Raw genomic sequence first — 26904 nt, forward strand, 5'->3', positions numbered from 1 at the left:
TAATTTATATGTCAAACAGTGAATAGTGGAAGTAGCTCAGTCATGCCTACCTCTTTGTGACCCCATGGACTGGGGCCTGCCAGGCTCCTCTGTCCATGGAATTCTCCAGGTAAGAATACTGGAGTGGGTAGCCATTCCCTTCTCCAGAAAATCTTCCCAACATAGGGATCAAACCCAGGGCTCCCATTGAGCAGGCGGATTCTTTACCATCAGCAGAGAATAAACTGAATAAAACCAAAGAAATTCCAAACTCCTTCAAGGAACCTACAAGGCTTTACATGATCTAACAACCACCAAAATCTCAGGGTTTTCCTAAAAATATCCCTCGCTTACCATTCTGCATCTCTCTTGCCTACCTTTGAACACACCAAGACCATTCCTCCACATGGACTTCACAACGCATTCTCCTCTCTATTCACTCATCCCCCAGGGTTTTATATTGTAGTTTACTTCATTCAAGTTATCTGTTTAAATATTACCTCTTCAGAAATGGTTATCTTGACCACATTAAAAAACAACTACAATCAACATAACATTGAACACTTCCAGCTGACTTTATTCTTCCTCATGGTACTTGCTACTATTTGGGAATTTTATTTTGTATTGTTTTCCTTCCCTATAGAGAGGGCTCAGAGAATTGGGGTCTTTTCTGTTTTTTTTTTTTTTTTTTACTGCTTCCTTTCCAGGGTTGAGGAATATTGTGTACATAATAAGTACTCAAAAATATTGTTAATTAATTTAGCTAATTCAGCACCTATGTATGCCAAACTTATTTTTAATACATGATTCTAAGCAGATTACTTTATCATCAACATGTGTGTACACAGCCCCCTACTCCTAATATTCATTTTAAAAAAGCATGGACATTTAGTGTTTATTTTATATACTATATTAGTCAATTTTAGTTGTGCTATGATTATGAACTGTAGTTAAGAGCAAGAAATCAAGACATTCAATAGTCTATGATTAACATGTTTAAAATTTTGGATTTTAGATGTCTATACACACATGTATTCAAACATGTACATAATAAGAAAACCCAAGACAAAAATCTAGTGCATACTGATATAAACTCCACATACAACACAAGAATCAGATTTCTACTTTCTGCAGGATATTAATAAATCCTTCAAGAGGAGTGGATAAAAGGACCAAGTCTCCCTGTGGCTTATTCCCAGTTTCGCTGAATTTCCTAGATTTATGCTCAAATGACTGCAAAGGTTTACATTTCTTACGGCAAACTTCTAGCTGCAACCAGTTTTTTCTAAATGCTGAAATAATCAGCACAGCAGGGAAATAAGCCAATCATTGGGAAGCGAAAAAGGAGAGAAAACCAAAGCTCTGCCCCCAGCAGACACAGACCCAGATTTTCCTCAGCCTCAGAACTTTAATCCCCCTTGTATTGAAAAAAAGAAGAGTGGAGAAAAGATAAAGGAAGGGGAGGGGAAAAAGAAAGATTGCAAACAAACAAACAAACAAAAAATGTTTCACTCCTGCCTCAATGAGAAAAATTCTTAGGTCTTAACCTATTCAAAGATGACTATCTAACTTAGACAACAGAGTATTTGGTTCTGAGTGAGGTTCTTAACTTTTGTATTGCCTATGTGTTAATATTTTACACCTGGTCTGCCTGTGGCAAGTAGAGTATAATAAGACTTTTAAAAAGAACATAGAGATAATTTTCTCTTGGCTCTTTGCAGAAAGTGATTAGCAAGAATAAAAAAAAATTAAATACATGACTTTTTTATTTTTGGCTATCCTCTTTTAAATATAATAGAGGGTAAACTGCCAAACGTACAGCTGAGACCTATGAGAGAGACAGACAGATAAATGGATGGAAAGAGAGAGGACAAAGAGAAGAAGTCGGAGAAGAATAAAGGCAGCCAGTCAAATCTTTGATACGCTGATGATGGAAGGATACTAACATTTTGTTTAAGTCAGTGGGAATCCTGAAGGAGGTTGTATTACTGCTTACTGTTTGAAAAAATAATAGTAAAAAAAAGTTTCATTTCTCTAAAATATACATTATATAAATGTACTATTAATATATGTTGATGGGGGATTGAGAGTGATAAGAGATGAAAATGAAATATTTAAATAAACAATTAAAATGATGACATGCCCTACTTGGCAAAGAGAAACCCATAGCTTGGAAGGAGTCATGCTGCTGTAGCTAAGTCGCTTCACAGCAGCCCACCAGGCTCCCCTGTCCCTGGGATTCTCTAGGCAAGAACACTGGAGTGGGTTGACATTTCCTTCTCCAATGCATGAAAGTGAAAAGTGAAAATAAAGTCGCTCAGTCATGTCCGATTGTTCACGACCCCACAGACTGCAGCCCACCAGGCTCCTCTGCCCATGGGATTTTCCAGGCAAGAGTACTGGAGTGGGTTGCCATCACCTTCTCCGAAGGAGTCATGCCTTGGATTCCAAAGAAAAAGGTATCCTAGTTCCACCTGCTAACTACCACAAGTTGCTGTCACTATACTTTTATCTCCATTATCCCTCAAGACTAGAAAGTGCTTGACTTACTTAGACACAAATTTGCTGAATGGATAAGCAAATGAATTAATACATTTATGTTTTTCTAAGGGTCTCAAATTAGAGTATAATTTGAGTACAAAGGGTCTTAAATTCTAAGGGATTAGTGAATATTTTTATTTTCTATTAAGGACACAAACTGCAAATAGTATTTGTTACAAAAATATAAAACCATCATAAACAATGATTATGATATAGAATTTGCAAATGCACACTCGACAAAATATCTCCTAAAGATGAAATCAAAGGAAAAATAGGTAAGTCATCACTGTTTTAAAATATAAAATGCACATTTATGTTCAAATCTTACCTATAGATTATCAAATAAGGGAAGAATGAAGAGAGGAAGCCCTGAGCAAGGGGACATTGAAGGGGACTGATTTTAGACTGCCGAAGTTAAGAAGGGGCTTTTACACTGTGAAATGAAAAATAAATAGAGGCTGGCCAAACAAAGGGAATACTCCAGACGGAGGGAAAAGTGTTCACAGAGGCCCCAAAGCGAGAAAAGCACCAGAGTGGTGAGAGATTAATGAACGAGAGGAAGAGTAAGTGAGGATGAGACTACAGCCAGGTCCTTCAAAAATATCATAAGACTTGCTAAGTTTTTTTTCTTTTTTAAAGTCTCCTCAGAAAACTGGAAATAGAACTGCCATATGATCCAGCGATCGCACTCCTGGGCATACACACCGAGGAAACCAGAATTGAAAGAGACACCTGTACTCCAATGTTCATTGCAGCACTGTTTATAATAGCCAGGACATGGAAGCAACCTAGATGTCCATCTGCAGACGAATGGATAAGAAAGCTTTGGTACATATACACAATGGAGTATTTCTCAGCCATCAAAAAGAATGCATTTGAATCAGTTTTAATGAGGTGGATGAAATTGGAGCCAATTATACAGAGTGAAGTAAGCCAGAAAGAACATCAATACTGTATATTAACGCATATATATGGAATTTAGAAAAATGGTAACCTGAACCCTGTATAAGAGACTGCAAAAGAGACATAGGCATTTAGAACAGTCTTTGGGACTCTGTGGGAGAGGGTGAAGGTGGAATGATTGGGGAGAATGGAATTGTAGCATGTATATTATCATAAGTGACCAGTCCAGGTTCGACGCATAAATTTTCCTCTGTTCATTTCTTTGCATTTGTGCTTTTTTAATAAAAATACTTTTAACTGTAAAGAAAAAAAAATTATAAAAAATAAATAAATAAATTTTGAGAAAGTCACAAAAAAAAAAAAAGTCTCTTATAAGTGCACTGAAGTGCTTCAAGGTCAAAGAAATTTGAGAAATGAAGTATTATTGTGCAGGACTTACTTGAAGATTCAAAATGCACATTAGCTAGTTAAAGATTCCAAGAATTTCAACTATAAAGAAATGTGTTGAACTTGATTTAATTTGGGGTTTTCCAAATTTATTGGCCCACCACACATTCTTCATGTGATAAACATTGTTATCCTCCTGAACCTTCCTCCCTGGTGGATCCTTTCCCAAAGCAGTCACATGGAACAATCTGTTATGACAAACCTGAACTCCAGTGTTACTTCATGAACAAAATGAAATAGCATTTCCTGTATCTGGGAATAAAAGGACATAAAATATTCAAAAAGTATTACTTCATAGAGATAACTGGTTTCATTTTTACTCAGCTGAACAATTATTTGATAGTCTACTTTCTGGTAGGCTCTGAACTACTGTGCTAAGCAATGGGGTTACAAGGTGCACAAGACCTATACTCTAATTTGAAACCCTTAGTAAAACATAAATGTATTAATTCAGTTCCTTATTCCTTCAACAAATTTGTGTCTAAGTAAGTCAAGCACTCCTCTAGTCTTGAGGGGTAAAGGGGAACTAAGACAAGGTTTTCTTTGCTTTGCTGAAGCTCATATTCTTGCTTGCTGTAGAGGAGAAAGTGAAAGTTGCTCATTCGTGTACAACTCTTTGTGACCCCATGGACTATACAGTCCATGGAATTTTCAGGCTAGAACACTGGAGTGGGTAGCCATTCCCTTCTTCAGGGGATCTTCCCATCCAGGGATCGAACCCAGGTCTCCCACATTGCAGGCAGATTCTTTACCAGCTGAGCCACAGGGAAGCCCAAGAATACTAAAGTGGGTAGCCTGTCCCTCCTCCAGCAGATCTTCCTGGCCTATGAATTGAACTGGGGTTTCCTACATGGCAGGCAGATTATTTACCAGCTGAGCTAAAAAGTAAACTAAATAACACAATCCAAAAACTAGTATAGTAAACTACATATTAACGTGAAAGAGAGCAGAGAGTGGAGGTAGATACTCAAATAAGAGCATTTAATACAGGACAGCATGTAGGAAAGAGAAACTGGATTTGAGAAATAATTTACAAGTAATATAAAGAGAAACTGCAATGGTTAGATGGATATATGTTGAAGTTTATATGATACATAAATTTGAGATCAACATAGAAACTGATGTGGAACAAACCATGGAACAAGCCATAATAATAATTAATTCTTATTATGTGCCAGCAACTGTTCTAAGAACTTTACATATTTTTAATACTTCAAATCTCTCAGCAGTAGGCTCAGAGAGGTAGGCTCTTTAATCATCGTTTTAGAGATGGATGTGGGTACTAGAATATTTGAAATTATGTATGTGGCTTGCATTATATTTCTTTTGGACAATGTTGTTCTATATGCTTCTCAGAAGGACTATTGGGTTTCGATGTTGCATATTTATTTTGTGCATTCTTCACATATAATTTCCCATTTTTTCCCTACTGACCCCACTGGCCAGCAGTCTGGCAACACAGCAGCCTCCAGGACCAAGAGGTCAGCAAGGAGAGCAGCACCGAGGCCTCTCTCGCCACCTCTAGGACCTGAACGTGCTCATCCCTTCATTTTATCACTAAGCTCTCCAAATTATCTTCTCTTCCAGGAAATCTCAGATACTTCAATTTTGGAGAGGGCTGGAAAAAGAGAGATGGGCTATTTCTGATAATCTTTCAGATAAAACCACACAAGCTAGTCAATGAGCCCATGGCAGAAACCAGGAGAAAAAGCTTCATGTCAAGCAAAGCCCATGCCAGATTAGTTTAAGGCAACACTTATTAATAACATTTTGTAAGAAGGAAAACATCAGGGCAGATGCTAGTCCAGACTGGGCTCCGGACAACAAACACTAATGTCTGATAGCCTTACCCATAATCATTGTCACAACATCAGTGGTCACACAGAATAGAAAGAAGAGATAGGAGATGCAAAGAACTAAGCAGGCCCTCTCCTGCCTGAGCTGAACTAGGTAGTGTCATAGCAAACAGCTTAGCCATTAAACTGAAAAGGTGTCACCTGAATCCATTATTGGGGAAAGCTGATTTAGAATTAACATCCTGAGACTAAAATGCTGTCTTCCTGTCACAACAAAGCTCCATAAAATATTCTAAGAGACAGATGTAATGGTCCTGGATTTAGAATGTGAAAGAATCAGGATAGTCAATCCAACAACTGTTGCATAAAATGCCTTCGGCACCTCAAACCCTTAAAAATAATAAGTAGAGGGACTCTGCTTATTCTGCATTGGGGGAGACAAAGTAGTCCACATTAAAAAAACCTTCACAGAAACTCTCTTTAAGATAAAGAGTTGACAGAAAACTTTAACTTAATCTCTAACATTTAAAAATTTAACATTTTAACAAAAATACTTTGAAATAATGTGTTACTCTTTCCTGGTGCCTAAAAAGACATTTCTGAATATGATTTAAAGTTTTTTTTTTTAATGACTCACGTTCATTATGATCAATTATTATACTCCACTGCAGTCTAATGATGCCCAGAGGGACAATTACAGAGTGGAACTGTTTGCTGCTGCACCTGAGTGCCCTCGCATAGCTGTGCTCACAATGCTGGTTTCTGACTTTGATGGGCTTTCTACCGCTACCAATGCTCTTGGCTGTGACTTCTCAATACCGTTAGACGTTGATCACCACTGGTCATTTCCACAAATGTTCCTAATTTTGAGTTTCTCCCAAGAAAACATTTTCATATGTTTCTAAAGACTAGTGAGACCACAGCAAAGATTTACAGCCATAACAACACACATTTGGCTCACAAAAAAATATTGCAATTACTTGCCTTCAAGCCTCTAAATATGCTTCAGAGGAATAGGTTGGCTAGTTAATCTGCCCACAAGAAGACTGTAACAATGCTGTGGCAACGATGGTGACAGAGGCGATTATCACAACTACAAACCAGACACAACCAGACACAGGGAAAAGTGAGCTGCTTGCTGTTGTTCAGTTGATCAGTCATATCTGGTGTTGGAACCCAATGGACTGTAGCATGCCAGGCTTCCCTGTCCTTTACCATATCCTGGAGTCAGTGAGGCCATTCAAACAGCTGTCGTCCCCTTCTCCTCCTGCCTTCAGTCTTTCCCAGAATCAGGGTCTTTTCTAGTAAGTCAGCTCTTCACATTAGGCGGCCAAAGTATTGGAGCTTGAGCTTCAGCATCAGTCCTTCCAATGAATATTCAGGACTGATTTCCTTTAGGTTTGACTGGTTTTATCTCCTTGTCGTCCAAGGGACTCTAAGGAGTCTTCATCAGCACCACAGTTTAAAAGTATCAATTCTTCAGTGCACAGCCTTCGCCTTCTATATGGTCCAACAGTCATATCCATACATGACTACTGGAAAAACCACAGCATTGACTATATGGACCTTTGTCGGCAAAGTAATGTCTCTGCTTTTTAATATACTGTCTAGGTTTGTCATAGCTTTTCTTCCAAGAGCAAGCATCTTTTAATTTCATGGCTGCAGTCACCATATGAAGTGATTTTTGAGCCCAAGAAAATAAAGTCTGTCACTGTTTCCATTGTTTCCCAATCTATCTGCCATGAAGCGATGGGACCAGATGCCATAATCATAGCTTTTTGAATACTGAGTTTTAAGCCAGCTTTTTCAATCTCCTCTTTCATCAAGAGGCTCTTTAGTTCCCCTTTGCTCTCTGCCATATGGGTGGTGTCATCTGCATCCCTAAGGTTATTGCTATTTCTCCTGGCAATCCTGACTCCAGCTTGTGCTTCATCCAGCCTAGCATTTTGCATGATGTACTCTACATATAAGTTAAATAAATAGAGTGACAATATACAGCCTTGACATACTCCTTTCCTAATTTGGAACCAATCCATTGTTCCATGTGCAGTTCTAACTGTTGCTTCTTGACCTGCATACATACCTCTCAGGAGTCAGGTAAGGTGGTCTGGTATTTCCATCTCGTAAAGACTTTTCCACAGTTGGTTGTGATCCACACAGTCAAAGGCTTTAACATAGTCAATGTAGCAGAAGTAGATGTTTCTCTGGAATTCTCTTGCTTTTTCTATGATCCAATGGATAGTGGCAATTTGATCTCTGGTTCCTTTGCCTTTTCCAAATCCAGTTTGTACATATGGAAGTTCTCGTTTCACGTATTGTTGAATTCTAGCTTGGAAGAACTTTGAGCATTACTTTGCTAGCCTGTGAAATGAGTGCAATTGTGTGGTAGTTTGAATATTCTTTAGGATTGCTTTTCTTTGGGATTGGAATGAAAACTGACCTTTTCCAGTCCTGTGGCCACTGCTGAATTTTCCAAATTTGCTAGCATATTGAGTGCAGCACTTTAAAAGCATCATCTTTTAGGATCTAAAATAGTTCAGGTGGAATTCTATCACCTCTACTAGCTTTGTTTGTAGTGATTCTTCCTAAGGCCCATTTGACTTTACTCCAGGACGTCTGGAACTAGGTGAGTGATCACCACCACGGTTATCCAGGTCAATAAGATCTTTTTTGTATAATTCTTCTGTGTATTCTTACCACCTCTTCTTAGTATCTTCTGCTAGGTCCTTTATTGTGCCTATTCTTTGCATGAAATGGGCATCCCTTGTGGCTCAGTCGGTAAAGAATCTGCCTGCAATGCGGGAGGCCTGAGTTCAATCCCTGGGTTGGGAAGATCCCCTGGAGAAGGAAAAGGCTATCCACTCCAGTATTCTGGCCTGGAGAATTCCATAGACTGTATAGTTCATGGGGTCACAAAGAGTGGACAGGACTGAGTGACTTTCACTTTCACTTTATCTCTAATTTTCTTGAAGAGATCTCTAGTCTTTCCCATTCTATTGTTTTCCTCTATTTCTTTGCATTGATCACTTAGGAAGGCTTTCTTATCTCTCCTTGCTATTCTTTGCAACTCTGCATTCAGATGGGTATGTCTTTCCTTTTTTCCTTTGCCTTTCACTTCTCTTTTTTCTCAGTTATTTGTTAAGGCCTCCTCAGACAACCACTTTGCATTTTTGCATTTCTTTTTCTTGGGGATGGACTTGATCACTGCCTCCTGTACAATGTTAGGAACCTCTGTCCATAGTTCCTCAGGCACTCTATCAGATCTAATTCCTTGAATCTGTCACTTCCACAGTATAATCATAAGGGATTTGATTTAGGTCATACCTGAACAGCCTAGTGGTTTTCCCTACTTTCTTCAATTTAAGTCTGAATTTTGAAATAAGGTGTTCATGATCTAAGCCACAGTTAGCCCCCGCTCTTATTTTTGCCTTTTATATAAAGTTTATCCATCTTCAGCTGCAAAGAATATAATCAATCTGATTTTGGTACTGACCATCTGGTGATGTCCATGTGTAGATTCATCTCTGGCCTGTTGGAAGAGGATATTTGCTATGACCGGTGCGTTCTCTTAGTAAAACTCTGTTAGCATTTAGTATGTCACTAATCTCTACAGTCACACAAAGGAGATACAATTAGAATCTTATTCTACAGATAAGGAAATTAAACTTAGAAATGTTAACTAACCTGGTTTTGGTTACATGCTGAGTGGTGGAAATAGTATTTGAACCCAGCAGGCCTCTACCCATTCTCTATAACTCCTCCAAAAGTAATAACTACATTTATATTTTTTTAAAAAATTACTTAAAACCTAGATGCAATTAAAATTAAAAAGGCTGCTGAATTTTAACTGTCCATTTCTTCAGTGAATGTGAAATTACATTTATTGAACTTGATATTAAAAGGCACTTATTTTATTGATTCATTGGCTACTTAAAATCAAAGAGATGCTAACATAATTCTGCTGAGTGACACTGTATCTGCCACAGTGACACTGTGATCTGCTGTATCACACTGCAAGTTTAGGTCTACAAGATTATGATAGCTAATGCAAAGAAAGTTGAATTACACTGTTGTGTTTAAACTGTAATGTCTTATTATCATATCTGACTCAGTATCTAATTTACTACTTAATTTTGGAGGTTTTATAGAATCTGATACTCTCTCAACCAAAGGCCCATCTCAGAGTCCACAGATAGACCTGGAGGCCCAGAGATTGCTTTCAATCCCAAATTTTTGTTCGCTTAGTCTGCAAAATAACTTCAAAAATATAAAGTAATTGTAGACATTTAAAAATGGGAATATTTCATATAAAATGTGGGCTTCTGACTTTACTCAAAGAACTGGAAGATGTGGCTTCACGGGTCACATTCTCACATGGTAATCACCATCAGGAGCTTGGAAGTGGCAGCTCCTTCAGATAGGACCAACTTGTTCTGGGTTGCCAAGACTGCCATCTGGGCTGCTTCCCTCAGTAGTGACTGAGGTATGGCTGGTTTGTGACTTGAGACCTGCTTTCACCTTTAGTAAACATCTGAAAGTACAACTTTAAACTCTTCATAATGTTCTACATATAGTATGTCATGCATTTCTAATGATGTTATTTTATATAGTTTAAACAACTACTCTGTGGCACATAAATAATATTATTATTATTATAAGTTCTTCATATATGAAACTCAGATTCAAGTGTTAAACAGCCTGGTTTGAGATCAGAGAGATAAAGGTCATTTAATTCTAAAATCACTTATGTCAGATCTTTTATATCCACACTGTAATTAGTATTTATTATCATCATCATCATTGTGGCTGGAAGTATCATTGACAGCTTTCTTCAGTGAGCAGAGTTCTAAAGAGCAGGTGTGCTGTGCTATGCTCAGGCGTGTCTGCCTCTTGCGACCCCATGGACTGCAGCCTGCCAGGCTCCTCCGTTAATGGGGATTCTCCAGGCAAGAATACTGGAGTGGGTTGTCATTTCCTCCTCCAGGGGATCTTCCTGACCCAGGAATTGAACCCAGGTCTCCCACATTGCAGGTAGATTCTTTACTGTTTGAGCTACCAGAGAAGCCCAAAGAATAGGTAACCCTACCAAACTGATACTTTGCAATGTCACATTCATGGCAAGAAAATTTGATGTTGAAAAGTTTAATAGACAGATAGTGCTTTACTTAAAATGTAATCTATAGGAAACAATAAATTATTAACTTTACTTCTACATTTAATACATAAACAACAAATATATCACTAAATTCAAAAAATTAACAAGTTATTACTATCTTTTTCAAATGCAAAATGGTGGTAAGTGCAACAGAGGAAAATGAGGCAGGGACAGAAGATAGGAAATGGCCAAAGATGGGAGGAGACACTGTATATCAGGTGGTTAGAGGAGAAAGTTCAACAAGGTATGCAAGGCACCTAATGCCTTCAAATTGAATGACCCTTCATAAAGGCTACCACTCTAATCATCATGCACTTCCCTGCTGGCTCAGTTGTAAAGATCCACCTACACAGCGGGAGGCCCAGCTATGATCCCTGGGTTGGGAAGATCCCCTGGAGAAGGAAATGGCCACCCACTCCAGTGTTCTTGCCTGGGAAATCCCACAGATGAAGGAGCCAGGCTGACCACAGTCTGCCCATGGAGTTGTAAAGAGTCAGATGCTACTGAGCACACACACACACACATACACATACACTAATGGGTAGAGGGTTTCTCTTAGGGGTAATAAAATTTTTCTAGAATTGATTATGGTCATGGTTGCACAGCTCTGTGGCTAGACTCAAGGCTACTGGAACTGCACACTTTAAGTAGGTTCATGGTATGTGGACTCCAGTATTCTTGCCTGGAGAATTCCATAGACAGAAGAGACTGGCAGACTACAGTTGATGGGGTCACAAAGAGTCAGACATGACTGAGTGACTAACACTTTCTTTTCACTTTCATAATCATCATGATCATCATTGCTTACAGAGACCAGGTGACCCATTAAAGAGTTAGTTGGCCTCATTTGCCATCTCTATACAGTGCTTAGAATAGGCTTATGTCTTAGAAAAGTTGGCTGTTATGCTGTTTTGTTTCCAAAAGAACTAAGAGAAAATGTCAACTATAACTTCCCTTGAGTTTTACTAATACTTCTAGCAGATGGAAGTTTGAAATGCTATTTGGGAAAAGGTCTAATCTTGGGGAGATATTTTAAGCTGGAAAGAGACGATGAAAGAAATTCTGATGCTGATGGCTTGTCTTACTAACAGTGAAAGAAAAAGAAGACAGAGTGAAGACCAAATAGAGATATCTCACCATCACAAAATGTGGATGGGAAATTCAGAAGTTAGAGAAAAATATGTCTGATCACTGATCCAAATGAATGGCAATGGGGGAGACCCTCAAAAAATAAATAATTTTTATGTTGCTGATAAGTATGTGTCCTTCCAAAATTTTAAGAGATACCTATACTTTCTGAAAATAACTGGCTCGCTATAACATGGGTTATTTATCAGCAGCATTACACTAAGGAAATCATTCAGCTAAGAAACCATGAAATACCTCTTCATAACTTCAAAACTGTTAGTCCATAACCTGGAAAAGAGACATGCTTAAACAAGTTGTTTTGGTACACACAGATAAAAACAGAAAAATTGATTTTTTTTTCACATTGCACCTGGTTGTTTAAAAAGGTCATAAGAAAAACCCAGATATTATCATTGACTTGAGAAAATTCCCAGACTTAAATGAACAACCATTGAATAGGGACTTTCAGACAATTTTCACAAGCATGTACCCACATCTGAAGTTTAAAAAGCTGCTTTTAGAGTCATGCTCGCTATTTTCAAATTTAAGGTAAATTACCAAGTACAGTCCTATGTTAGAGTGAGTTTGCATTTAAGAAGGTGAGTGTTATGAGTAAGACCTAAATACTCAAGATATTTTCAGGATATCCCTGTGTACTTAAATTTTAGACTTGTGGGAATAAACGAGGCAGATAATACCAGGCACAAAGTTTATACAAAGACTGTAAATCCTTACTCCAGTGCTGTGCTCTGCATCAATAGAAACCTTTCTGCGAAGCTGAATAATCTCATAAACCCTGTGAGAGAAGTTATATTTCTACCATTCAAACTCAAATCCAGACAGATTAGATTGATACAGCAACTTTCTTAATCTCTTGTACAAAAGAGAATTAGTTTGTCTGCATTTTGAATCGGACTCTACCTTCTTTGAAATAGTACATTTAACCAGTTTTCTTAATCAAGGTTAAATAAGGAAGAGTTACTAAAAAGAAGAGAAAAAATACTATAAAAGAAGAAAATAGAAAGAATTTTTATGGGACATCCAGCATTATTAAAAATAATTCTGTAAAATTTTAATATACTTAATGAATAGGTTGCATAAGTTATTGTTTACTTTTAATTGCCTGATTCCCTTTAGAATAGCTACCTGTTTGATAAATCAATGTCCAAAATTGTCTTTAAACCATCCGTGATTTGCTTTTTACATTGAACAGGACAGGTATTTGTCTAAAATAATATTGTGTTACTTCAATTTTAAAAAATACTAAATGTTCTGAAACCTATCCTAATAAATTAAAAATATACTTTCTTTTAGGGTTTTGTGCTAAATATTAATAAAATATATGAAAACTGTTGTCTCCTTAAAGATAGGACATAGGGTATATCCTTAGGAAGTTTATTTAAAAAATCATTCAATAAATTTATGAATAAACTGATCAGAAAAAAAAGCTTTTACTTAAAAAAAAAATCTTTTATGCTAACCTTAATTTACCTAAGCAATTACCTGTAAACTTTTTTAACTGTGTGCTTTATCAGTAATAACTTTTCAGCACACTCCTCCATACACATATTTACTTTTCAGCAAAAATGTATGCCACGTTCCGTTCCGTCGCTCAGTCGTGTCCGACTCTTTGCGACCCCCTGGACTGTAGCCTACCAGGCTTCTCCGTCCATGGGATTCTCCAGGCAAGAATACTGGACTGGGTTACCGTTTCCTTCCCCACGGGATATTCCCGACCCAGGGATCGAACCCGGGTCTCCCGCATGGGAGGCAGACGCTTTAACCTCTGAGCCACCAGGGAAGCCCATATGCCACGTTAGTAATATGTTAATAGATACACAAAAAGAAACTAACTTTAAAATAAAGATAAAATAGTCAAAATCTGGTTAAACTTAAAACCACTTTGGTATGTGATTTTAATGCTTATTCTCGCTATAATAGAAGCCATTATTGGAGAAGGCAATGGCACCCCACTCCAGTACTCTTGCCTGGAAAATCCCACAGACGGGGGAGCCTGGAAGGCTGCAGTCCATGGGTTCGCTGAGGGTCAGACAAGACTGAGCGACTTCACTTTCACTTTTCACTTTCAAGCATTGGACAAGGAAATGGCAACCCACTCCAGTGTTCTTGCCTGGAGAATCCCAGGGACAGGGGAGCCTGGTGGGCTGCTGTCTATGGGGTCGCACAGAGTCGGACACGACTGAAGTGACTTAGCAGTAGCAGCAGGATATAATAGCTCACTAAAATAGATATATCTATATGATATAAATGAAAGAAAATCATGGCTATCTTTATTAAATTATTAAACTTATTTCTTCCAACTCATTCCACTATCTACCACCTTTCATGATATATGGCTTATATATTTCATTTTCCCTGAGGTTAGTAAGTGGTTTTGCCAATTAACCATAAGGTAATTCATTTAAAATTGTAACCAATGGGTTTAAGATAAACTAAAATTAGAACAATTTTAGAAGCTTGGCAAAAAATGCTCCAAGATTCATGTGTCTGCATATCAAACTTTCTTCATGACTGAAATTATGTGCGGTAATAAAAGCACAAAGGTAGAAATTTTTTCTTGATATTTTGCCCCAAATGATTTTCCCATAGCTAAACTTTCTTTGAAAGCAGCTATTTCAAATTAGTTGTTAAAATGTCACCTATACCCTGAAGGGAGATATTTTTTATATTTGTTTATTCTCTAACTTCTGATAAGCATATGTGCAGAAATTTCAAGCATATATATCTATCAATGCATCCTATATGAAGCTAAAACTTTTTCAGATACCTGTTTTTAACAGTAGTTGAACACATTTACCTTCTTCATGCTGTTTTTCTGTGTTATTGTGGCCGTTTTTATTATTAAAAAAAGAGCAATCATTTCACTTGATGGTCTGTGGCTTTTTGTTCTTTGCTTTTTTAAAAAAAGTCACAGGATAGCATACGACTTTAAAGTTTTCTTAAAAAAAAAAAAAATTTAGAGATTTGCATTCATGTCCTGGATGCATAGCTTTTAAATATCCTGCTAGTGATCATGATGTCATATACTCATTAATCAATATATCAATGCACAAAGTACAAAGTGAAGTCACTCAGTCATGTCCGACTCTTTGTGATCCCATAGACTGTAGCCTACCAGGCTCCTCCACCCATGGAATTTTCCGGGCAAGTGTACTGGAGTGGGTTGACATTTCCTTCTCCAAGGGATCTTCCCAACCCAGGTATTGAACCTGGGTCACCCACATTGCAGGCAGATGCTTTACCGTATGAGCTACCAGGGAAGACTAATTGATATATCAATGCACAGTAATTCTTAAATTAAGATTTATCATTAATAATAATTGATTTAATCATGATGTAATATCATAAAAATGGGCTTCCCTGGTGGCTCAGCGGTAAAGAATATGCCTATAATGCAAGAGATGCATGCAGGAGATGCAGGTTCAATCCCTGGGTCAGGAAGATCCCTTGGAGAAGGAAATGGCAACCCATTCCACTATTCTTGCATGGGAAATCCTATAGACAAGAGTAGCCTGGCAAGCTATAGTCCACGGGGTTGCAAAAGTGTTGGACACAATTTAGTGACTAAACAATAAATATCATATAAATACATGCCAAATTTTTATTTAGAATTTTAGTATCTATGTTTCTGAGACCTTATCCCTGAAATGCACGATTGACTTGGCATTCAAAATCAGTAAATGCAATTCACTATATTAACAAATTAAAAAAGAAATGCCACATAAGATATCACAGAATATTTAAGATCCAAATATCCACTCTCAGCAGAGATGGTCCCCACGAATTTCCTTCCACATTCTAACTTGTGGAAAGGACCTAGAAAGCAGTAAAAGACCCAAATTATACTAGAGTGTCTATACTAAAGGCTATTTTATTCTATGAAGTTAGGACCCTAAAAGATCAAACTAGATTCACTTTTATTTCTGAAAGGAGCTCTAATAACTCAAGATAAGAGTAGAGTGTCTTCCTGCCGAATAGTTGTCACATTACAAACTCCTGCTGACAGAAATATGATTACATTACTTTGTACCTAAATGTAAGGTTCTGGGGGGGAAAAAAAGAGCATTAACTCTACTACGCTATCTCCTTTGAGATTCATATCTTATCTTTGAAGGAAATACTCAAGAAAGAAACTACTTTCATCTAGTGCTTTAGTAAAGGTTAAGACATAATAATTGTTTAAGCTTCACAAATGTGCAGTTGTCTTCATAATTTTATCAAGTGCATTTACATAGTGCCAGACACATATGCAAAAAGTAGAATTTAAAACTGAAACCATTAAATGATAGCCATTATTTCTCATTCTAGAAACTTCTGAAACTTATGGGTGACAGATTTATCAAGAAGTTCTCTTTACCAACTAAAGAAAGAACAAGCCAATCTCTGTTATGAACTGTCATTAGTAATTTAGCAGAGCTAGAAGGCAGTTCAGCCAAGTAGACAGAAAATTAAAACATGGGCAGCTCCTGATTGGAAATTTATTCATAGCAGGTAATGAAATAGCACAGTCAGGATCTCTGGTATTACTCAGAGTGAGAGATTTAATTCTGGTAACTCTGATGATGGCACTTGAATCAGAAATTATAAGTGGCGACAGGTTGTGACATATAGACAGAGTGAAATGAGCATCAGCAACATATCTCTGTAGAAACTGATTCTACATAAGATCAACTTTTCCAAACAGTAAATATGATAATTTCAAAAATTATTCCAAGTTCTCAAAAATTATTCCAAGTTTTCAAAAAAGAGGCTCATTAGGATCATAGGTTAACCATGAACCCTTTTCATATCTACTTTTTAATGGAGTATAGTATTAACCAACACATTAAAGACAAGGGATGAAAAATAACTTGTCTTTTAAAACATGAAGTATAAATATAATTGCTGATTTCATCTGGATAAGAAACAAACCGAAAATTATAAACAAGTCACTATCCTACGTATATAGTAATAGCAAAAGTTTGGGTTTTCCTGTGATTATATGGATGAAACATGTAGCTCAGCTGGTAAAGAATCTGCCTGCAATGCAGGAGACCCTGGTTCAACTCCTGGGTCAGGAAGATACTCTGGACAATGGATAGGCTCCCCACTCCAATATTCTTGGGCTTCCCTCATGGCTCAGTGGGTAAAGAGTCCACCTTCAATACAGGAGAGCTGGGTTCGATCCCTGGGTTGGGAAGATCCCCTGGAGAACGGAATGGCTACCCACTCCAGTATTCTGGCCTGAAGAATTCCATGGACTGTATAGTCCATGGTGTCACAAAGAGTCAGACACGACTGAGGGTCTTTCCCTTCCCTATATGCATGAAAAGAATAGTCATTAAGTACAGCCACATACAAACAATGTTATTTGTATTTATAAAGAATAATAATTTATATTCTGGATTTCCTATGCCTTTTTATATTTTATAATTAACAAAAATGACACTATTACTTTTATATTGATTAGTATATTTTTTTGAAAATTACCTATTTCTGACAAACTCTCTACCACAGAAATATAGCTGAGAAAAACAATAATATTTTCACATAGACGGTTATTTTAATATATCTCTTTTGAATTTGTGAAATGGCATATTTACTGTATATGGATAAAATGTGTTAGATGTGGAAATTTGTGAAATTTAACCGTAAAATTCTTTGATACTCCTAACAGTGAAAATAAAGGATACACATCCCCAAATCTGTAACTGTTTGGACAACAACTTGCAGCAGAAATGATGCTGTGTCTGTTTCCAAGCCTAGACCATAACAAGGAAAAGAGGAGAGATGTCACACTGACCTATGCCCCAACTGCAGATCTAAAAGTAAAATAATCAACTGCCCTTATCTGGAGTCACTGCATTTTGAGAAGGCTTGTTAAGCAGCAATAAACAACCACAAGAGCAAAGGACTTTAATCATGAATGCTGATTATAAAAACAGTCTTCGCATTGCACCAAAACAATGTTATATTACATATGCTATAACTAGTGAGATGGGCTTCCCTGGTGGCTCAGACAATAAAGAATCTGCCTGCAAAGCAGGGCACCAGGGTTTGAACCCTAAGTTGGGAAGATCTCCTGGAGAAGGGAATGGCGACCCACTCCAGTATCCTTACCTGAAGAATTCCCTGGACAGAGGAGCCTGGTTGGGTACAATCCATTGGTTTGCAAGAGTCCAACATGACTGAGTGACTAACACTTCCAACTAGTCAGAATAGAAGGAAGAGAATGTGAAAGAAAAACTGTAATACATTTTCATCAGGTCGGACATGACTGAGCGAATGAACTGAACTGAACTGAATATAAATTTTGTCAATAAAGATTTTAATCAGTTACACCACAGTATGTGCTTCCCAGGTGGCACTAGTGGTAAAGAACCAGCCTGCCTATACAAGAGACTTAAGAGATGTGGGTTCGATCACTGGGTCAGGAAGATCCCCTATAGGAGAGCATGGCAACCTACTGCAATATTCTTGCCTGGAGAATCCAAAGACAGAGCAGCCTGGTGGGCCACAGTCCATAGGGTCACAAAGAGTCGAACATGACTGAAGCAACTTAGCATGCATGCACTGAGAAAATAATTCAAAGATAAGAATCCTGGAATCTTTAGCATGTTATAAATTGACAAACCTAAATATTATAGAATTATTTGTGTGAATTTGGATTTAGCTTTTTAAAAATTTGGCTTTGTAGGATTTATCTATGCTGTTTAATGATGTCATAACTAAAAGCATAAATCTATATAGAAAATACAGATTCTTTAAAAATTAGAGGATTTAGACATATGAAATAATCAAAATATTTGAATTATAGAAATATATTTTGAATGGAATTATATTTACAAAAGTCTAAACCTACATGACATAATAAAACAAAAAAAACATAAGAAAAAAACCAAATTAAAATCATACATTTACCAAAAGTAAGCACTTGATAAAGATTAATAGTTAATTCAATGAAGAAGAAAATAAGTATTAAATTAAAGTTTAAATGTCTTAATTTCAATACCAGAAAAGTTTTAAAGACAGTTATGTATAATTCCTTTTCCTTAAAAAACTGGATAACTTTAAATGGACTTTGAGAGCTCAAGATACAGAAAACATACAGTATAATATATATTTTAATAAAATAAAATATCATAACGTAGAAATCCAGCGACTGAATGTATTTCTTTTTAAGATTCAGTTCCACACCAAAACTGTTTCCAAACATAAAAACTTAACAATTTAGTGTACTTCTTTCATAAGACACAGTTCTACAGGATAGAGTCAACACTTACTCATCCAAATATGAACCAGAAAGCTTCATTAACTGTATTTTTGGTCCACATTCTACTTTTAAAAGATTTACTCAAAAACGCAACTGAGTTGTATCATAGAATTAACATAGGTTCACTCCTTTTTTTACTTATTATAAATCTGTAGTATGAAAAGCAATGTTCAATAAGATGACACAAATACAAAATACCTTTACAGAGGGAATTGTATTAGTCCCAAAACTCTGCCTCCTTTTATAATGAAAAACCTGAGAACCAGAATGATTAAATTGTACCAGAGTGAAACCAGGCCTGGAACCCTGCCACCTGCTGCTGCCTCTTGTGCCTTTTCTCATATATTATGCTGCTTCATCTGACATGAGTGATTCCTATACGGCTATGAAATATAAAATCACGCCTGATATTAAGAGTGAAGCAAAACAACTTCTTCCATGTAAAGTCATCTAATTTATGTTCAAAAATTAGAATTTTTCATTTTATCCAAGTACCTGTTGAAGCATTTTTCTGCTCTTTTGGTTTTCCATATGTGTGGCAATTTATTTGTGGTGTAATATCCAACAGAAAATTCATTAAATTTTTTCAGAAATATTATAAAAAAGTTAGTTAGTCATACATTACTTGACACCCTGCCACTTTTAATATACCCGAAAACATATTTTCATTATATTTTCACTTATGATAAAAAAATGGATACAAATTGATAGTATTTTTTAGTTTAAAAAGTTTTACCATATTTTGGAATTTAGATTTAATCACTTAAACACCCTTCTAATTAGACGGCAAGTCAGAGATGTGTTTTAATCTTAAGAAACTGTTTCAGCTAAGCCTTAGTTTATTACCTGAAAGATGGTCATAACAATAGTACTTATTACATATAAGTAGAGTTGTTGTGCATAATAAATAAAATATGTAGCTAATATATCTAAAACACCTGGCATCATACCAGACATATTACATACTAATGTTAGTTGTTTGTAGAGTTTAACTGCTATCAAAAACATGATACTATAATCAAAAACATGGGTAATATCAAGATAGCAAAATAGAAAGTATTTTTAGTAGTCTACTTAAAACAATGTGTATTTTTCAATTAAAAGGCAATTTTCTATGTTTAATTCAATGATACAGTGTTCTTTAGATAATAAAAGTCACATTAAACTTTTAAGTGGCAGTATAACCAATATATGTTAAATAGCATGTGATCTGTAAAACTGAAAGTTAGTGCAACTTACCACTAATATATGTGCTAATCAAAACAAGTTAAATTCAAGGTATGATAAATATTTCTCATAAAATTTTTTTAAAAATTAAGAAATTAATAAATAAATCCAGAAAAAAAATTAAGAAATTAAATACCAGTGAGAGAGTACACATACAATGAATTCGGTAAAACTCTTTGAATTATTTTTTAAACAAATAAGACATTTCCATATTATATGTACATACCTGGCGTAATCAAATAACCGACTATCCCATAGAATATGAGTCCCTCTAGGTCCATAATGAAAGTAGCAGGATTCAGTCCCATCAAACATATTTAGTCCATCTTCTGAATTTTTTGAGGCATGGCTGTGTACCACATCTAAGAGGACTGTAATACCCATGGAATGAGCTGTATCAACTAGTTCTTTCAGCTCTTCAGGAGTTCCATAACGGCTGAAGGTAAAAGAGACAGTAAAAACAAGACCACATCATATTTAAAGGAAACAACCAATTCTTTATTGAGGATGAATTGTTTTACCAGAGCAGTACTAGATACTTCAAATATGCAGATATAGTATGATATATTACTTAGACACAGGTCAAAGTTGCTTAATATTTGCTATCAGGCATTTTTATAAGCATTTAATAAAAAATAATCTAATAACTGTAAATTTATAACCCAATAAAAATTCACATTTTGAGTAGGCAGATAGTAAAATTCCCCTCCTCCATACTCAGAGCTTCTGATTCCCATTGCCAGGGCTAGTTGGTTTAAGAGGCATGGTCATTCCTGTCTACCTACCTGGCCATCCCTTTGTGTATGCATGGTTGGGGTTAGGGGGCTCTTAGAATACTTCTTTGAATATCCTTAGTGGCTTGATTGAGGCCATCTCTCCTGCACTTACTTATTCCCAGATTGGAACACCCCAAGTACCAGTGGGCCCTGTCATCACCCAAGCAGGAAAGATGGGCAGTTCACATGTACATGGATTTGTGCTAAAAATGGTTTTCTAGTCTGTGAAATAGGAAACAAAACTCACTACGTAGAGGAAGGCCTTTTTGAACCTTTGTAAAGTCTCAATATTGCAGTTAATCATAGCATCAGGGCTTCCCTGACAGTTCAGTTGGTAAAGAATCCTCCTGCAATGCAGGAGAGCCTGGTTCAATTCCTGGGTTGGGAAGATTCGGTGGAGAAGGGAGAGGTTACCCACTCCAGTATTCTGACCTAGAGACTTCCGTGGACTGTATAGTCCATGGGGTCGCAAAGAGTCAGACACAACTGAGCAACTTTCACTTCACATCATAGTATCAACTTTTGCCTTTTAAATAAGTAATCATGCTTGTGATGAATTGATTTCTGTCACTCTTCATCATGACCTACTGCACTATCTAATTTGGTTCCTTCCAAAAGCTTTAGGGGCTTGCAAGATGGCACTAGTAGTAAAGAACCAACCTGCCAATGCTGGAGACATAAGAGATGTGGGTTTGAACCTTGGGTCAGGAAGATCCCTTTGAGGAGGAAACTGCAACCCACTCTAGTATCCTTGCCTGGAGAATCCTATAGACAGAGTGGCCTGGCGGGCTACAGTACATGATGTTGCAAAGAGTTGAACACGACTGAAGTGACTTAACACATACAAAAGCTTTAGATTTATCTTATGACACTCTACCCATTACTCTTCTTATCCTAGCTACCTGGCCTCTTTTGCCACTCACTGAAAAGCATGTTCAATGAATAAACAGCCCTAAAGTTTTCTTCATTCATTCATTCGTTCTACAAATACTTATTAAGCAGTCTACTGTGTGCCATAAATTTTTCTATGCTCTGTGATTCACTAGTGAACAAAATAAACATCACTGGCCTTATGGGATTTGTTTCCTAGTTGGGTGATAGGAAATAAAGAAGCAAAATATGTGGAATATCAGATAGCAGTGACTGCTCAAAAGAAAAATAAGCCAGACCACTAGTGGGAAGGGAAGGTTTGCTATTTTAAATACTGTCATCAGTAAAAGTTTTATGACAAAAGCAATATTTGATAGAAGATAAGAAAGAAGTAGGGAGCAAGGCATGGAAATATCTAAAGGAAGAGTGTTCAGAAATAAACAGGCATTGGAGACAGAAATGAGTATCTGAAGAAGAGCAAACACACTTGTGTGGCTGGAGTGTAATGATCAAGAAAGAGAGGACTCCAGAGACTGTCCAAGACCCAGATAACATGAGGCCTTATGGATCAATGTACGACATTTGGCTTTTATTTCAAAAGAGAGCTGAAAATTGTTAGAGAGTACTGAGTACTGAGTGACATGAAAGTGACATGATCTGATTTTCATCTTAAACAGATGACGTTGGGTACTTTGCAGAAAGTAGTCCATGTGTGGAGGAGAAAGCCAGGGAAGGGAGACAAGATAATACAGAGTGACCCATTACAGAGCTAATGAAATGACTCAGGTAAAAAGAAAGTTGATCGCCAAAGAATTGATTCTTTTGAACTGTGGTGCTGGAGAAGACTCTTGAGAGTCCCTTGGATTGCAAGGAGATCCAACACGCCCATTCTGAAGATCAATCCTGGGTGTTCATTGGAAGGACTGATGCTAAAGCTGAAACTCCAATACTTTGGCCACCTCATGTGATGAGTTGACTCACTGGAAAAGACTCTGATGCTGGGAGGAATTGGGGGCGGGAGGAGAAGGGGACGACAGAGAATGAGATGGCTGGATGGCATCACCGACTCGATGGACATGAGTTTGTGTGAACTCCGGGAGTTGGTGATGGACAGGGAGGCCTGGCGTGCTGTGATTCATGGGGTCGCAAAGAGTCAGACACGACTGAGCGACTGAACTGACCTGAACTGAACTGAACTGAAGAAGTGGCAACTTGGACAGAGTGGTAGCAGAGGGAACAGGAGAAGCAGAAAAATTTGGGATATATTTTGAAGTTATAGGTGGCTAGTTTTCTGATAATTAGAGTGTAGTGCAGACCATACAGGGAAAAGGCAAGTAAATGCAGTTGGCTTAAGTAACTGAAAGACAGAAATGTCATTTATTGAATTAAGGAAAATAACAAGAGAAGAAGGTTAGAAGATAAGAACAGAAATGTAGTCTGGAACAGGTTAAGCACGATATACATATTAGATATTCCAACCTCAAATAGACACTGTTTGAAGTTCACAACAAAGGTGAGGACTGGGGAGTTCAGTTTGGTGGATGGCATATAAAGTGTATTTAAGCCATAAGAATGAATGAGTCTTAATGAGACCCTAAAGACACTTCATTTAAATACAGAAGGGAATGGAACCAAGGGCTGCACACTAGGAGGGCCCATCTTTAGTGGTCAGTAAGAACAAAGGAAATGAAGAAGCAACAAAGATGTGAGAAAAACCACAGGAAAGTTTAATATTCTGAAAGCCAAGAAAAGAAAAAAAGTTGAAAGAAGGTGTGAGTAATCAATTGTGCCAAATGCTGCTGACAGGTCAAGTAAGCTAAGAACTGATGATTGACTTAATATGTGGAGGCCATCAGTACCTTAGATAAGAGCAATTTCAGCAAAGAGGTGGAGTACCTACTTGGAATGAGCTCAAGAAAGAAGAGAAGTGGAGGAATTAGAGACAATAAGGACAGATAACTCGTTCAAGGAGAAATCCTATAAAGAGAAACAAGTAAAGGGATCAGTATCTTTTCTCTATGTCTGGAATGCTATCTAAGTACTCCCACTTCACCTTTCCCCCAGATAACCCCCCCTTTTTAAGATAGAAAACTGCTTATCTCTTAATCATGTTTTAAATCTCAGTTGCAACATCAGTTTAGATCTAATCTAAACTGGTCAAACCACTGATTCTATGCTATCAGAACAATTTTCCATCTTTTCAGCTTTTATTACAAGTGAAAATCATAATATATATATGATTACTGGATTTCTGTCTAAGATCATGGCATCTGGTCCCATTACTTCATGGCAAATAGATGGGGAAAAATGGAAACAGTGACAGACTTTATTTTCTTGGACTCCAAAATCACTGCAGACAGTGACTGCAGCCATGAAATTAAAAGACACCTGCTCCTTGGTAGAAAAGCTGTGATAAAGCTAGACAGTGTATTAAAAAGCAGAGATATCACTTTGCCCACAAGGACTATATTCAAAGCTACAGCTTTTCCAGTAGTCATGGACAGATGTGAGAGTTGGACCATAAAGAAGGAAGAGTGCTGAAGAATTTATGCTTTTGAACTGTAGTGCTCGAAAAGACTCTTGAGAGAAGCTTGGAGAGCAAGATCAAACTAGTTAATCCTAAAGGAAATCAGTCCTGAATATTCATTGGAAGGACTGATGCTGAGGCTCCAACACTTCAGCCACCTGATGTGAAAAGTTGACTCACTGGAAAAGACCCCATGCTGGGAAAGGTTGAAGCAGAAGGAAAAGGGGACCACAGAGGATGAGATGGTTGGATGGCATTACTGAATCAATGGACATGAGTTTGAGCAAACTCAGGAGATGGGGAAGGACAGGAAAGCCTGGTGTGCTATAGTCCATGGGTTAACCAAGACTTGGACACTTCTTAGCAACTGAACAACAGCAACAGCTGGATTGATGTTTACATGCCACCACACTGTAAGCTCCATGAGGCAAAGCTGGACTTGTGCAACTTGTGGTCATTCAGATCAGTACCTCTCCAACTGCACAGGACCCTCTGATGTTTTTCTGCTCAGAGAGTCATATTCCTTGGATTTCAACCTGGGAAGAAGGACAGTTCTGTGGGTAGTATAAGTCCCACCAACGGCCTTCTTAGTTACCTTCTTACATAAGTGAGCCTCTTTCCAGAAAACGATATGAGCTCTAGCAATACTGGCTTCACTAAGTCAGTATTTTCTGACTAAAGCTTAGCCTCCAAACATGACAATTTCAGCAGGCTAACTGGATTTTCTGTACCAGAAATCATTTCATGAAAAGCAATCTTAAATCAGGCTAGTCTCTAAGGTTTGATGAGAGAAGAATCTATGATCTTAGAAGAAAATGCTCAGATTTTATTAACTCTGTTAACCCTAAAGTAGGTCATAAGACATCATATGAAATACAGAAATTCATTCCATTTTTAAAATTTTTTGTTCACATAAGAAAATGGATATCATGTCCTTCATTTTACCTTGAAGCTGCAAAGAAGCTTGTGATTTGGTAACCAAAACTGGCATAGTAAGCATGTTCCATGATCGCCATCAACTGAATGCAATTATATCCTGTATAAGCAAAGGTCAAATAGAGATTAAAAGCCACATATAAAAAAAGCAATAAAAAATATATAAACACAGTCCCCTGTTTAAAAGGCATTAAGTTTCACACATAATCTAAGGTCTGGTCATTTTAAAAAGTTCTACTACTTTAACATGTTTTTCTTGTCTGACCTTCTAACACAAAATTGGACAGTTAGTTCTTGAGGGTTATAGTCTAGCTATTTAAAATGTCTTCATTTTAACAAGTAATAAATGATATGCAAATATACTCTTAATTTGGCTTTAGAATATTAAAGATGACAATCTGCATATGCTAAACTTCAGTTGCACTTGTAATATTCATTTCGGAGATTATGAAAGCCAAATAATAGTAACTGATTGCATGCCATGTACATTATTTCACTTTTTTCTTTATATTTCTTTCATTTCTAGCCTAAGATATACCATCAAATCAATTTTTCTAAAAGGTGGCTTTTATGAAGCCAGCATTAATGCTTCCATTTTCCACTTCCATTTTCCATTTTTAGGTATTTCTAGCACCTAAAAATTACTCCCCAGTCATCCATGTGTAAACCTGTGCACACACACACACAAGTACACATGCATACATCTTTCCTTGCTCTATCTGAAAATGTTTTGCTTTAACTCTAAATGAACTGGCTCAAAAAGATAGGCATGTTTTTTTTAAAGTTCTTAATACTTAAAAATACTTACTAATGTGTCTTTAATGTAAGCAAATAATCAGAGTAGAATAAATTTTAGTCTTTTTAAAAAACTAAAAAATTATTTTTCTTCAAAGAAAAATTTGGTAAAATTTTCAAGTATGATTTGACTGTCTTCTGCAGTGTACATATTCCTATTCTGTTCTCAAAATCTAATTGATGTTAGGATAACTTCTTGTGCACATATTTTAGTACACAATTAACACTGGAACAATTATAAATTCACATTCAGAAGTAGGGATCCATAAGTTTAAAGGATAACATAAACTCCATGATTCAGAATCTGTTGAGACATTATTACCTTTGGCTTTGCTGTTAAAAGAGAAACAAATTAACTCTCTCAGTTTAAATATGTGTATAAAATATTGCTCAATAATATGTCAGTGTAATACTTAATAACAAAATATGGAGTTTGTTGTTTATTTCTCCATTATATAATAAGCATCATTCGTATGAGCAAATATCAACTTACATATTTTATTATTCATTTTAAGTCATTAACCATTCCTAGGTCAGGAAGCAACAGTTAG

General features: G+C 36.8%; 1 protein-coding gene across 1 annotated transcript in view; it reads right to left on the reverse strand.

Moving 5' to 3' along the window:
• Positions 1-26904, reverse strand: part of GBE1 (1,4-alpha-glucan branching enzyme 1) — a 339164-nt gene that overhangs the window by 147361 nt on the left and 164899 nt on the right. Inside the window, exons 6-7 of the mRNA XM_055412202.2 lie at positions 25568-25658; positions 20676-20885 (exon numbers count right to left, since the gene is read on the reverse strand). Coding sequence (XP_055268177.2) covers positions 20676-20885; positions 25568-25658 — 301 coding nt within the window. The remainder of the gene's footprint in view (positions 1-20675; positions 20886-25567; positions 25659-26904) is intronic.

This window comes from Moschus berezovskii, chromosome 1, assembly GCF_049115385.1.
Source record: "Moschus berezovskii isolate FMDL1 chromosome 1, NW_MosBer_1.0, whole genome shotgun sequence".
NCBI lineage: Eukaryota > Metazoa > Chordata > Mammalia > Artiodactyla > Moschidae > Moschus > Moschus berezovskii.